This window comes from Aulonocara sp. 'chitande type north' Nkhata Bay, linkage group LG12 (assembly GCF_057382095.1).
Source record: "Aulonocara sp. 'chitande type north' Nkhata Bay isolate Kocher_YH1m ecotype deep benthic linkage group LG12, A_spYH_male_GT1.1, whole genome shotgun sequence".
NCBI classification, from domain to species: Eukaryota; Metazoa; Chordata; class Actinopteri; order Cichliformes; family Cichlidae; genus Aulonocara; species Aulonocara sp. 'chitande type north' Nkhata Bay.
The window spans coordinates 32,072,038-32,085,878 of NC_141355.1; the positions used below are offsets into that span (position 1 = coordinate 32,072,038).

General features: G+C 40.4%; 1 protein-coding gene and 1 pseudogene across 2 annotated transcripts; both read right to left on the minus strand.

The window, feature by feature from the left end:
• Nucleotides 1-110: 110 nt before the first annotated feature.
• LOC147317810 (UDP-glucuronosyltransferase 2A2-like) lies at nt 111-1,604 on the minus strand (annotated as a pseudogene). The gene is made up of 3 exons (XR_015131885.1): nt 869-1,604; nt 561-712; nt 111-416 (listed from the first exon to the last, which is right to left on the minus strand). The product of XR_015131885.1 is annotated as a UDP-glucuronosyltransferase 2A2-like (transcript).
• Nucleotides 1,605-5,066: 3,462 nt separating this feature from the next.
• On the minus strand, nt 5,067-9,133 carry LOC147317811 (UDP-glucuronosyltransferase 2A2-like). The gene is made up of 6 exons (XM_086315156.1): nt 8,368-9,133; nt 7,892-8,040; nt 7,617-7,748; nt 6,342-6,429; nt 5,810-6,029; nt 5,067-5,545 (listed from the first exon to the last, which is right to left on the minus strand). The coding sequence occupies exons 1-6, from the start codon at nt 9,083-9,085 to the stop codon at nt 5,260-5,262; spliced, it is 1,593 nt and encodes a 530-aa protein (XP_086171282.1). The 5' UTR covers nt 9,086-9,133; the 3' UTR covers nt 5,067-5,259.
• Between the last annotated feature and the right edge of the window lie 4,708 nt (nt 9,134-13,841).

Consider the following 13,841-nt stretch of genomic DNA (forward strand, 5'->3'; position numbering starts at 1 on the left):
GAAATGTCCACAGTCTGCAATGTAATTTAAAAAAACTAGTTTTTGTAGTTCTGGTAGTCAGAGGTAGAGCACTCTGAAACTGGTTATCTGAATCATGTAAAACTACTCCATGCTTTGCACAAGTTTATTACAGCTGAAACAAAGATTATCCTCTGACCTTTTGTGGGATCTGAGCGAGGCCTGAGGCTATCATGTTTGCCTTCTCCTTGGTGATGTTGTTGATCAGGGATCCTATTAGGTTTTGTATTGTTGAGTAACACAAAGAACTTTGTCTACTTGGTGTTCAATGCTTTTGCTGTGTAATTATATTGTCTTCAACGTTCCAGCGAATAGGTTCAAGCTACAAACCTATCAGATCCTAAAGTGAAGATCACAATGCAATCTTCTCCAGAACTCTGCACAAATTCCTCCAGATCCTGTAACAAGTCAAATATTATCCCACTGCCAGCCAATCAGCTGTTTTCTCATTTTTGTTCAACATTTTGATGGCTTCACTGCTCCTGGCAGGAATATTCTGTGATGTAATGATTAATCAGATGGTAATAGTTGAGTGTCCTTACCTCCGGTAAAGGTTTAGCAGGTCTGCAGTGGATCCCACCAACATATTTGAAGTTGGGGGGGGGGGAAGGACGAGGGAATTCAAAATCCCAGTAGGTTCGGATTAACCAGATGTCTGCTTTACTCATCAACTCACAGGCACTGGTGGGAGTTCCTGTTGCAGTGCATAAGTAATGGACATCAATGTATCACCAATAGTTTATGCAAGAGATCATATTTTCTTAATCAGAAAATTTTAAAACACTGTGTTTACATTATTAGCAAATTTTAAATATTTTTTTAAATCAGTGCTTCACGCCTATTTGCTCACCTTTGACATCAGAGTAATATCTGTCTAATACGTTCCAAAAAGTGTGATCAATCACGATGTCTTGGAGAGCGTAGAAGAGAAAGTTCCACACTCTCTCTGAGAAGTCCATCTTATCTGTGAGTTTGCTCATGGCACCGGGAACAAAGGATGGTGGAGCAGGCATCTGACCACAATGCCTCTCCCAGTTATTAACTGGGGAGCTGCGAAAGGACAAGATGAGTGGGATCCCCAAAATATCTGCTACTAAGTCACTGCCAGCTTTGACGGGGTCCGCCAAGAGAAGATCGTAATTTCCCTCTTTCAACTTCTTCATGATGACTTCTGATTTCACCACACCATCCAAATACTGAAAAGAAATCTGAATGTGTGTGTTCACATATTTAACGGATCTGGTGAAGATCTCCCAGTAGTTCATATAATCCAACTCGTATAATACGAATTGGAGGAGCTCTTCCAAAAAATCTTCTATAGTCTCCAATGAGAAAGAGGCGTTGAAGGGCTCATAGTGAAAGCGGGCAGGTTCATTGGTTTTCATGTACATTGATGAGCTTGGGACCAGTACAGTTACCTGGTGTCCCCTGTCAACCAGCGTCTCTAGAACAGGCTTCATGTTTATCCAGTGGCTGCCATCAGTGTACACACCAAAATATTTCCCCCATTTGCACACGATGTTGCACAAAGTACCAGCAGGATGCAGGCAGAGAGACGCAGATCCATGGTGTCTGAATGTCAGCAGGAAAACTACCCGTGGTCTGATTCTTTGGTGAAAGTATATCAGGAAAGATAATTATTAACTCAATAAATCTGAACTCTGACTCATATCTGTCTGTGCTATCACAATGGGTTAAAAGGTAGTCACAGTAAAGTTGACTGTACTGAGAAACAAGACTGATTTCTAACCTAGTACCCTAGGGTGGCTGCGGATGACCCAGGTCTTTCTCTGTCTGCCTCTGGTTCCGGGAGGCATTATTAATTAAGTATAATATTAAGTATATCTTGTGACACATGCACAACACAGCAGGATTGTTGATGTGTGTAGGATTGCTGTATGACACTTCAGCTCACCTCATTATATACTCTACCTTTAACTCTTGTGCCCATGGGCTTTATGTCAGAACTTGTTGGTGTGGAAAAAGATGTCTGAAGTTTGATTTTTGTTTTAATCAGTTTGCAATGAAAACATATGTTTACCTTTGTAGTTTTAAACCATTCATGGTTTGGAGTTATCCAGAGTAACGGTCAACTCGAGTCAGCTAATTCTATATGACACCTTGGATTAAACCTGAAAATGATGTCATTGACTATAGCACCAGGTAATGTGATAATATACCCCTCATCTTTCTCTGTGCACTACATAAACTATACCAACTCGCTCTGTCACTACAGAAGTGTGGCAGAAGTCTGAAAATCTTTCTGTCTATTGAAAATTTGGTCAACACCAAGTGCAAGGTTTAGTCAGTATTTCAAAGATGGTAAGGTTTTGCTTTATAACGCATATTATGCAGCTCTGCTTAGAACCCGTGTGACAACTTACTTGGCCAGATTTTCAGGTGTTAGTGAGGAGGGTGTGAAGGGTCACCATGGTTCTCTAAGAGATGTCCAGGAGATGCTGTTGGGCTTCATAAATGCTGACACGATTCTAATTGGACACTGCCTGGAAAAAGACCTCTGTTTACTCAAGGTGACTTCTTCACTTCCTTTTTTAAAAATGTATTCTTTTTTCTTTTTAAGTTTTTCACAGCTTATTTCACATCTTCCAGTTGCAGTCCTCAGTAGACTTTAATGTGCAAATAATTAACACAAAATCATCTGGATGTCTGTTTTGAACCAGAACCATGGAAGGCGTTTGTAAAATAAAGTACAAAACATCTGATTGGTTGTGAACATACCATTTGGGACCTTTTTGTTTTTTGTTACACTTATTTTTTTAAATGTTATGTTTTCTATTTATCATATACTCAAAGTATTCAACAGGATTCGCCTAGAAATTTTGCAGCTTATACAAGTTCGCGGCAACGGGTATTGAATCCCAATAATCAGACCCCTATGAGCAGCACATGGGGACTGCAAGGACTTCCTTTGTCTTTTTAGATTAATCAATGAAAGATTTTTAAAACACGCATTTTTACCCCAGTGCCCTCAGCATTAAGGTCAGAGGTCAGCTGTTGTGAAAATACAAAAATGTTAGCTATACAAACTTCTGAGGCATTCGATTTGATGAGATACTATACACCACTGTGTCTTCTTAAAAAACTACCAGTTTTAGAACACCCCAATTATTCCAGTTTTCTATTGAAAATCATGCTGTTTAATGTCACATTGCAGTCTGAAATGAAAGCATAGTAGAAACAAACAATTGAAGTCAAAAAAGAGATCAAGGGAAACCTTTCTTCCTTTTTTTTTTAACCTTTGGCAGTTCAACACTTACCTTTGTACCATTTCAACCTATTCATTGGATTTGAATTACATAAATTGGAATAAATAGCTGGACAATTGAGGTGTTTCAAAACTTTTGATGGGTAGTGTCCCATATAGAAAAGATATATATAAATCTTATAAAGTTTGTATCTGTCTTGTGTGAAACTTGTATGAAAAGCATACAAGAGTGAAAACAGATATAAGATGCCTTGAAAAATTATATAAATGAAACTTGTATGTTTTGGATACTTACTAAACCAATATAACATATAAATCATAAGTTTTTACTATTTCTTTTCCATATGGTGTATTTCAAACACATAGTTGACAGAGACCAACAGATATTGAAAATTCGTCATGGTCTGCTTGTCTTGTCTTGTATACCCTGAATTTAATTTGTCATAAGTCATTTTTGGACAAAAGGGTTGAAATGTCATGATACAGTAATCTCACTTTATTTCTCTCTGATGTCCTCTAAAAGTATTTTATTTTTTCCATCTTAATTATACTATTTGTAATTACCTGAACCAAATTTTTATCTAAAGCTTTTACCACCAGGTGGCAGCACATTACCGTAAAGTCTCAGTGTAATGTAACTACCAATCCCTGTCTTGAAGTAGAAATAAAAAGTCACTATTTGCTGTGACCTAATTAAGCAAATCACATACAGCAATTGTTTTGTATATAAAGTCTCTCACAAAAAGCTACCTTAGAAAACATATATGAACAGTTATTAACAGGTAGCAGTCAAAAAAGATCTATTATTCAAGGATCATTGATTCATTTTATTCTTGAAGAGCTGTGTGCAGTGATGGAAAGCTGCTCCAGTGTTATTTTCTCCTGAACTGAACATGGTGTCGTTCTGGGAGGATCTAGTGGTGATGACGGGGCTACCATAAAGGTGTTTCATCCACTGTTTGCTGTCCCTTTGAATAGAAGGCCAGTACTTCTTCTGACTCTCCATTATATTTCCTACACCTTTCAGGGCAGAGAGCATGCTACATTGAGTCACTCACCAATAAAAGATTATTTTTATACCCCTTAGTTTGTGGCCATGACACTGCAGAAGATGCTACTGCCTGTATGGAGCTGATGTTGTGGAAAGTCAAAGAAGATGGAAAATTGAAAAAATTATGGAAATAAAATTATTCCTGTACAGTTCATGTGGGGGGAGGGGGAACAAATACTAGCTGTGATTCAAATGTATTATTTTGTGTAAACCTCGTTCAGGACACGGAGGGCAGTTTGTTTTTTGTTAATATAAATGGTAAATGGCCTGTATTTGTATAGCGCTTTACTAGTCCCTAAGGACCCCAAAGCGCTTTACACATCCAGTCATCCACCCCTTCACGCACACATTCACACACTGGTGATGGCAAACTACATTGTAGCCACAGCCACCCTGGGGCGCACTGACAGGGGCGAGGCTGCCGGACATTGGCGCCACCGGGCCCTCTGACCACCACCAGTAGGCAACGGGTGAAGCGTCTTGCCCAAAGACACAAACACCGAAACTGTCCCAGCCAGGGCTCGAACCGGCAACCTTCAAATTACAAGATGACCTCCCAACTCTTGAGCCACAATCACATTAACATTTATGTTAATGAGTTCTGTATGTTAAAGTTCAATTTGGAGCCCATCTTCCATATTTGTATAAATGTTGACCACATGTAGTGCCAAGAGGACCCACAGTGGTGACTTTTCATGAGCAGTACTCAAGTAAAGGCATAGAATGAATTTTGTGTTTTCCTTTCTTAAAAAAGCAAAACTCAACAGCCAATCAGCATTCTGTTTTTAATGTGAGATTAACTTCAGGTACACTTCTGCAAATCGGTACACCTGTCTTCAGTTAAAGTAATCAGTGGTGATGCATAAAGAATAAGATGGTGGGAAACTCAACATACATGAAAGAAAGTCTCATGTAGGTAACAAATATTGCCCCGGCACAACACACTCAGCACCTTTTTCAGTTGTTATTCAGCCTTCCTTTTGGTCTTTCCTCTCCTGACACAGCACCTGTGCAGACAGAAACTGCAGGTCTTTATGAAGATGAATATGAGGAGTAGAGCTATAGTGAGGATGAAGCCCAAGACATCCAGGCTGTGATACTGGTACCAGGTGAGCTCATGGGCCTGGACCCTCAAGTGCTTGGCCCCTTTGTTTTTCAGTGTGAACTCAATCCAGAATACTGCCTCTTCCAAAGCACTCATGGGTCTGTCGTGGTGGATGCTGGCCAACCGCATAGCATTTTCTTTGTACCTGTGAATGTGTATATAAATGAGAAAAAAAATTGTAAAAATGAATATCATGCAGTATTAATCAAAAAGCTATGAGACCATAAAAAATTGTTTACACAGGTCATTAAAGTTCAGCTCAGCAAGGCTTTCTTGTGTTAGCTGGCTCCAAGAAAAAGGGGTTCAAGGTAAATTCTTCACGTTTCATACTCTGACCCTGCTACATTTTTTCCCTTTAAAGCCTGTTTCCAGTGCCTAATTTAAAGTGCAGATAGTTCAGAGAACTCACGATTTATCATCGATGACTGTGTTGACTGCATCTCTTAGATCCTCAGCTGTCACGTAGTTCAAATTGAGAATAACTGCAGCTCCTTTTTCCTTCATATGGATCATGTTGTCTGGCTGGTCAAGAAACATGGGTATGCCCACCATGGGTACTCCGTGGTAGATGGCTTCATAAATCCCATTTGTGCCTCCATGAGTGATGAAAGCTCTAGTTTTAGGGTGACCTAACACATGCCAAATAACCATGTGACATTGAAAGTTAGTTTTTCACGTGAACAACAGGAGAATTTCAATAACCCGGCATAAGTGCTGAGTTGAAATTGATTTGCACGTTCTAATACTTATGTGCATTCAACTAATCTTTTAGTGCAACAGATTAGATTTGCACAGGGTGTCTGTTAGAAAAGTATAATTGATCAATTTTTCCTTTTGTTAATAAACAGAATGCTCACAGCTTGCATTTCATGTTGAATGTGCGTTTAATTTATGTCATTGCAGTTTTAAGAAAATCTGTGTTTAGTGCCAAGTTTACGTACCCAGGAGGTCGTTCTGAGGGATCCAGTCATATATTCTAGTGTTGGCACTCAAGGTTTCTGGTTTTTCTCCTATGTACCTCCACACCACCTATAAAAGGTAACATATTTCTTAGCTTACATGATTTGTTTGTTTTCTGCTGTAGTATACTTACAGCCACACTTTAGGCAATATATCACAAAATATTATGGGAAAATAAAACTGCAGTATGTGTTTCTAGTCAGCTGTTTTCTACCTGTCATCTAAAGCTGCATAATCGGAGTGATTTGGGTATAAAACTCTTTGAATGCTAATTTTAGATTTTATTTTAAAGTTAGATTTATATATGTATTTACAAGATTGATGCAAGTTTTTTTTTCTTTTTACCTGTTTACTGAAACCTGTTCTATTTGTAGTTATATCATTTACATCGACATAATCTGTAGACTCTCAGATAGGTATCTACATTCAAATTGGATGAAGGTTTTAGGAGTGTTTAGCTCCTTAACATGTGCCATGCTCTTTTTTTAAGGGGACCAAAAGTAATTGGACTAAAGGGCCATTTCATCATGAGGTGTGGGCAATTCCTTTGTTATGTCATTATCAATTAAGCAGATAAAAGGCCTGGAGTTAAATTTAAGGGTGGTGCTTGCTGTGAACAGTCAAAGGAATTGTCACGGTCCCGGTGTCTCTCTGGCTGGCCCACACTGGTTACAGGTTGGGTTTTTGTTTCTCTCTCTCTTTCCTCCCTACTGTCTCCTGCTTGCCTGGGCAGAGTTCAGAGTTACTGGGCTCTTGCCTTTGGCTCGCACCTTTCACACCTGGGTTTATTGCCACCACCTCCTGCTGATCTGTCCTGATCACTCTGGCGCTATTTAAGGGTAGGGCTCTGAGCACCTCATTGCTGAAACGTTGAACCCGCATAGTTCATGCTCTCTGCTCTGTTTTAAAGTTGTCTGTCTTTAACTAACCGTTGTTTCTTTAAATAGATTTCCCGGACCTGTTGGTGGACCCTTCCTGAGATTCCTGTGTGTGGCAGCGTGAGTGGAATTTGAGAGTGAGCGGTCGAAGAGGAGCGAGTGTGAGTGGAGTTTGAGCGGCAGTGCGTGATGGATGTAAAATTGGAGATGGCTGATTCTCACAAACATGCAGCCTAAAATGTCCAAAGTCTGCAATCTCATTAAAACATGTAGTTTTGGTAGTTCTGGTAGTCAGAAGTAGAGCACTCTGAAACATGAAAAACGACTCCATGCTTTGCAGAAAATTAATTACAGCTGAAACAAAGATTATCCTCTGACCTTTTGTGGGATCTGAGCGAGGCCTGAGGCTATCATGTTTGCCTTCTTCTTGGTGACGTTGTAGATTACGGATCCTAAAGTGAAGATCACAATGCCATCATCTCCAGAACTCTGCACAAATTCCTCCAGATCCTGTAACAAGTCGAATATTATCCCACAGCCAACAACCAGCTGTTTTTTTAAATTATTTTTGTTCAACATTTTGATGGTTTCACTGCTCCTGGCACAATTATTCTGTAATGATTAATTAGATGGTAATAGTTGAGTGTCCTTACCTCCGGTAAAGGTTTAGCAGGTCTGCAGTGGATCCCACCAACATATTTGAAGTTGGGGAGGAAAGGACGAGGGAATTCAAAATCCCAGTAGGTTCGGATTAACCAGATATCTGCTTTACTCATCAACTCACAGGCACTGGTGGGAGTTCCTGTTGCAATGCATAAGTAATGGACATCAATGTATCACCAATAGTTTATACAAGGCATCATGTTTTCTTAATCAGATCTGATGGGATATTAAAACACTGCGTTTGCATTATTAGCAGATTTCAAATAGTTTTTTTAAATCAGCCTATTTGCTCACCTTTGACATCAGAGTAATATCTGTCTAATACGTTCCAAAAACATTAACATATCACCAATAGTTTATGCAAGAGATCATATTTTCTTAATCAGAAAATTTTAAAACACTGTGTGTACATTATTAGCAAATTTTAAATATTTTTTAAATCAGTGCTTTACGCCTATTTGCTCACCTTTGACATCAGAGTAATATCTGTCTAATACGTTCCAAAAAATGTGATCAATCACGATGTCTTGGAGAGCGTAGAAGAGAAAGTTCCACACTCTCTCTGAGAAGTCCATCTTATCTGTGAGTTTGCTCATGGCACCGGGAACAAAGGATGGTGGAGCAGGCATCTGACCACAATGCCTCTCCCAGTTATTAGCTAAGGAGAAGCGCAAGGAGAAGATGAGTGGGATCCCCAAAATATCTGCTACTAAGTCACTGCCAGCTTTCCAGGGGTCAGCCAAGAGAAGGTCATAATTTCCCTCTTTCAACTTCTTCATAATGGCTTCTGATTTCACCACACCGTCCAAATACTGGATATTGTACTGAAGGTTTGTCTTTGAAATGTTAATGTATCTGATGTAGATCTTCCAGTAATTCATATAATCAATCTCGTATATGGAGAATTGGAGGAAGTCTTCTAGAAGCTTCTTATAAGCCTCCAATGAGAAAGAGACATTGAAGGGCTCATAGTGAAAGCGGGTGGGTTCATTGGTGTTCATGTATACTGACGAGCTCGGAATCAGTACAGTTACCTGGTGTCCCCTGTCAACCAGCGTCTCCAGAACAGGTTTCATGTTTATCCAGTGGCTGGCATCGGCGTACCACACCAAAATATTTCCTCCATTTGCACACGATGTTGCACAAAGTACCATCAGGACGCAGGCAGAGAGACGCAGCTCCATGGTGTCTGAATGTCAGCAGGATAACCAGCTGTGGTCTGATCCTTTGTAGAAGTATCACAGGAAAGATAATTATTAACTCAAAGGTAAACTTCACGTTTATGGGAATAAAGTTTATTGGAATAAAGTTCATGGGAATAAAGTTGACAGGACTGAAAAAAGCAGGACTGAACCGGTATGAGAAATCCACTAAGAAATTATTAAAAATGTCAGAGCTCGATGTTATCGTTAGTCGGGTAGAGACGGAGTGAAGTAATGCAAAACAATGGTCATTTCAACTGTATAGGCTTGTACACTGTTGCATAATCTGAGGAGGACCAAAATATTTCCCCCGTTTGCACTCCATATCACACAAAGTACCAACAGGATGCAGGCAGAGAGATGCAGCTCCATGGTGTCTGAATGTCAGCAGATCATCAGCTGTGGTCTGATCCTTTGGTGAAAGTATTTTATGAAAGATAATTCTGAACTCAGTTAAGATGAACATTTACTCAATTCTGTCTGTGATTGTGTCTCTGAAGGTTCTCAGTCATCCAGGTCATCGTAGTCAAAGGAGCTTGCAAAGAAAAGTGTCTGGACTTCTTTAAGTTGCTTGAAGACGTTTCACCTCTCATCCACGAAGCTTCTTCCATTCTAAGGTCAAATGGTGGAGAGTCTCAGATTTAAACCTAGTGGGAGTATCCCCCCACAGAGGGACAAAAGGACCCCCTGATGATCCTCTAATCCCCTTAGCCAAGGTGTGAAACTGGGTGTGGGTCCCAATCAGCCAGGATTTCGGGTGAGCTCATTGTGAAACCTGGCCCCACCTTATCATGCAAATTCCTGAGGTCAGATGGCCCAGGATGTGAGTGGGCGTTAAGGTGTCTGGGGAGGGAACTCAAAACTGGATTATAGATGGCAGACAGTTGGTCTGCCATCTATCTTGGCTCAGGCGATTAGAGGATCATCGTTAGTTGCTTCACTCAACAGCCCGACTTTAGATGAATGATTCTGACAATCTAAATTTTCTTTCTTATTGAATGCACCTGCTGTGGAAAGTCGTACAAGGACTGTGCATGGACTTCCCCTGTACAGAAGGCGACTACAAATGTTACCCAGGCTTAATACACAGAAAAAATTATCCCTGTTGTCTTTGCTCAATGATTGGTTTAAGTGTTGACAATCCAAATTGCTAGCATTGCATCTTTCAACGTGTTTATGGGTAGATCTGAATGCACCAGGTTTAAGTGCAGCCACTCAGCCTCTACTCAAGGTGGTCATAGAACCAGGTGCAGATGGTCACTAGTTAATCTGGTAGTAGTATGGCACTTGGCCACAGGTGGTAGTAGTGGACTAAACTCCATTTGAGACTGCCCCAGCTGCTATGTGATACGTCAGTAGATTTTGGAAATTAAACTATGAATATTCTTAACTTGGCTTTAAAACTAAAAATCTCTAAATCTCTAACCTCAAAACTAAAAAAAAAAGACACATGGCAAACCACCCGACAAATAAATACATAAACCCATTTCTTTGACCGTCACCAGTTAATTTACAATGCCAATTAATCTAGAACACCGGCCCTATTTCAACTTCAGCTGACAGTATCTCACTGTATATATTTTTTTAATGGAACAAAACACTGAAGATATGACACTTCGATACAATGCAAAGTAGTCAGTGTAGAGCTTGTTCAACAGTGTAAATTTGCTGTCACCTTTATATAACTCAACACACAGCCATTATTGCCTAAACCCATGGCAACAAAAGTTGTGCCCAATTAGCTATTTTCCTTTCCAGGTTTCATGTGACCTGTTAGTGTTACAATGTCTCAGGTGCAAATGGTGAACATGTGTGTTGAATTTGGTGTTATTGCTCTCACACTCTCTCATACTGGTCACTGGAAGTCTAACATGGCACAACATGGCAAAGACTTCTCTGAGGATCTGAAAAAAAAAGAATTGTTACTCTACATCAGTGTTGGGACTAACGCGTTATTAAGTAACGCGTTACAGTAACTACGTTATTATTGTGGTAACGAGCACGGTAACTAGTTATTATGCCAAAATCAGGAACGCGTTACTCGTTACTGGGATTTAGATTGGCTCGTTACTCGTTACTTCGTGTGGTGGCTATCGCGGAGCTTCCACAGATTCAGTAACATTAGCAAGTGGTGGAGGCAGCAGGTGGATGAAGGAAAAGGGACGCAGAAGGAAAAGAGACCCGAGGCGGCCGCCGGTCCAAGTGTGAACTGAACTTCAGGTAAGAAGTTATGACCTGCAGTCTCTCTGGGTCAGATATAAACCGAGTTTAGGTGGAGTTTATTTTTGTTGTGCTGACTTTTTCCGTACTGCGTGCTAGCTAGCATGACGGAGTTTCTATACAGCTGGATGGTGCTATGAAGTTAATGATGTTGCACTTTATTTTGTTCATAAGTTATTAGAGTTGCCAACCATCCCGTCTGGTATTCAGAGAAAATATTACGCGTTTCTTATTGAGGTGAAAAGGAACAGTTTGTCCCGTAATTCAGCTGCAATGAAAAAGGCACAAAGCTGGAGTTATTCTGTGTCTTTGCTGCACAGCTGCCTCTTCTTCTTTCATTCTCCCCCTCCCTCTCCCGTTTCTACTTCAATCATGAAAACTGATCAGTGATCAGCTGATCGGCTCTCTTGTTTGTTTATCACTCACTTTGCGCCGAAAGAGGAAACCAGCGGATGTCGCGCTAAACAACAGCAGCACTTTTAAGCTTGATCAGCTGTTGTTAGAATTTATTTAATATTAATTTCTAGTATCAGCTGATGTTTGCTGGAGCCACAGCTGCAAAAAAGCTGCTGGTCATGATATCGGTTTGGTTATCTGGTGAGAGGGAAACATGAAGATGAAACCAGGAGATGTCCTTACTGAATCATCAGAGCTGAACAGGTGATGGAGAAACAGGTTTACCTTTTAGTTAACATGAATGAGTTGAAGTTATGAACTGTTTCTGAGAGACAAATAACACCAGGATCCTTTTCTACGTAGCTGACAGCTGGTAACTGTGCAGGGGCGGGTCTAGCAAAGTGTTGCCAGGGGGCCATGTAGGGCATTAACAGGGAGAGGGGGGCACAAAGAAATACTTTTCTTTCTTATTCTCATTTAAAATGTCTATCTTTTAAAAAATAATTATCTGAATCTTACAACAAACGATTGATAGATTGATGCATATATACCATCAGAACAGTGTACATCACTGTCACAACAGTGTTTATTTTCATTCAAAGGCTTTATGATTTTTCCTATAATGGTGGGCCGGTCTCTAGTCAAAATGCCCGGGACAATTTTCTGTCCCAGTCCAGCCCTGTATGCAGCTCATCTGCAGTCTGGTGTTACCTACATCTTCCTATTCAGAAGGCAGAATTTCCGAGTTCTGAGTACAATCAAAGCACCACGACTGCAGTTTTTGTGTTGATGTAAAAGGCGCACATGACGCTGTGACGTAGGCTAGAATCATGGCAGCAGTCAATGACGGTCCAGGCGTGGGATTTCTCTAGTGGAAATATGCACATTATCTTTTCCTTTCTATTGGTAGGTGGCACAGTGCACTTGTGGCAAGTAAGCAAGCTAGAAGACTGGCAAAGTTATGGAAGCAATACATTAACAAGAGAATTATGAGTAAAACCAAAGTTACTTTCCCTAGTAACTAGTTACTTTGAAAGTAACGAGTAACTTGAAGTAACTGAGTTACTTTTGAGAGAAGTAACTAGTAATGTAACTAAGTTACTATTTTAAAGTAACTTACCCAACACTGCTCTACATAAAGATGGCCTAGACTATAAGAATATTTCCAACACCCTGAAACTGAGAAGCAGCACAGTGGTCAAGACCATAAGGCAGTTTAAGAGTACAGGTTCCACCCAGAACAAACCTCACCATGGTTAACCAAAGAAGTTGAGTGCACGTGCTCAGCATCATATCTAGAGGTTGCCTTTAGAAAATAGCTGTATGAGTGCTGTCAGCATTGCTGTAGAGGTTGAAGGCATGGAGGGTCAGCCTGTCAGTGTTCAGACCATATGCCACACACTGCATCAAATGGTCATTGTCCGAGAAGGAAGCCTCTTCTAAAGATAATGCACAACAAAGCCTGCAAACAGTTTGCTGAAGAAAAGCAGGCTAAGAGCATGGATTACCTGTGATCTGATGAAACCAAGACAAACTTATTTGGTTCAGATGGTGTCAGGGGTGTGTGGCAGAAACCAGGTGAGGAGTACAAAGACAGTGTGGCTTGCCTCCAGTCAAGCATGGTGGTGGGATGCCATTGTTTGGGGCTGCAAGAGTGCTGCTGGCACTGAGGAGCTACAGTTAATTGAGGTAACCATGAATGCTAATGTACTGTGACATACTGAAGCAGAGAATGATTCCCCCCCAAAACAGTGCCCTGTTAAATAAACTGAGGTTAAAGGTACTTGACTGCCCAACCATGTCTACAATCTTAAACCCTATTGAACATCTGTGGGGCATCCTCAAATGGGAGGTGGAGGAGCACAAGGTCTCTAACATCTACCAGCTCCATGATGTCATAATGGAGGAGTGGAAGCGGACTCCAGTTTAGTTCCGGTTTAGACATCAATGGCTCTATGTTGAGTTATTTTGAGCAAATTTATACTGTTATACAAGCTGTACACTGACTACTTTACATTGTGTCAAAGTGTCATATCTTTAGTGTTGTACCCATGAAAACATATAATAAAATTTAAAAAATGAGAGGGGTGTACTCACTTTTGTGAGATACTGTATATAGCCA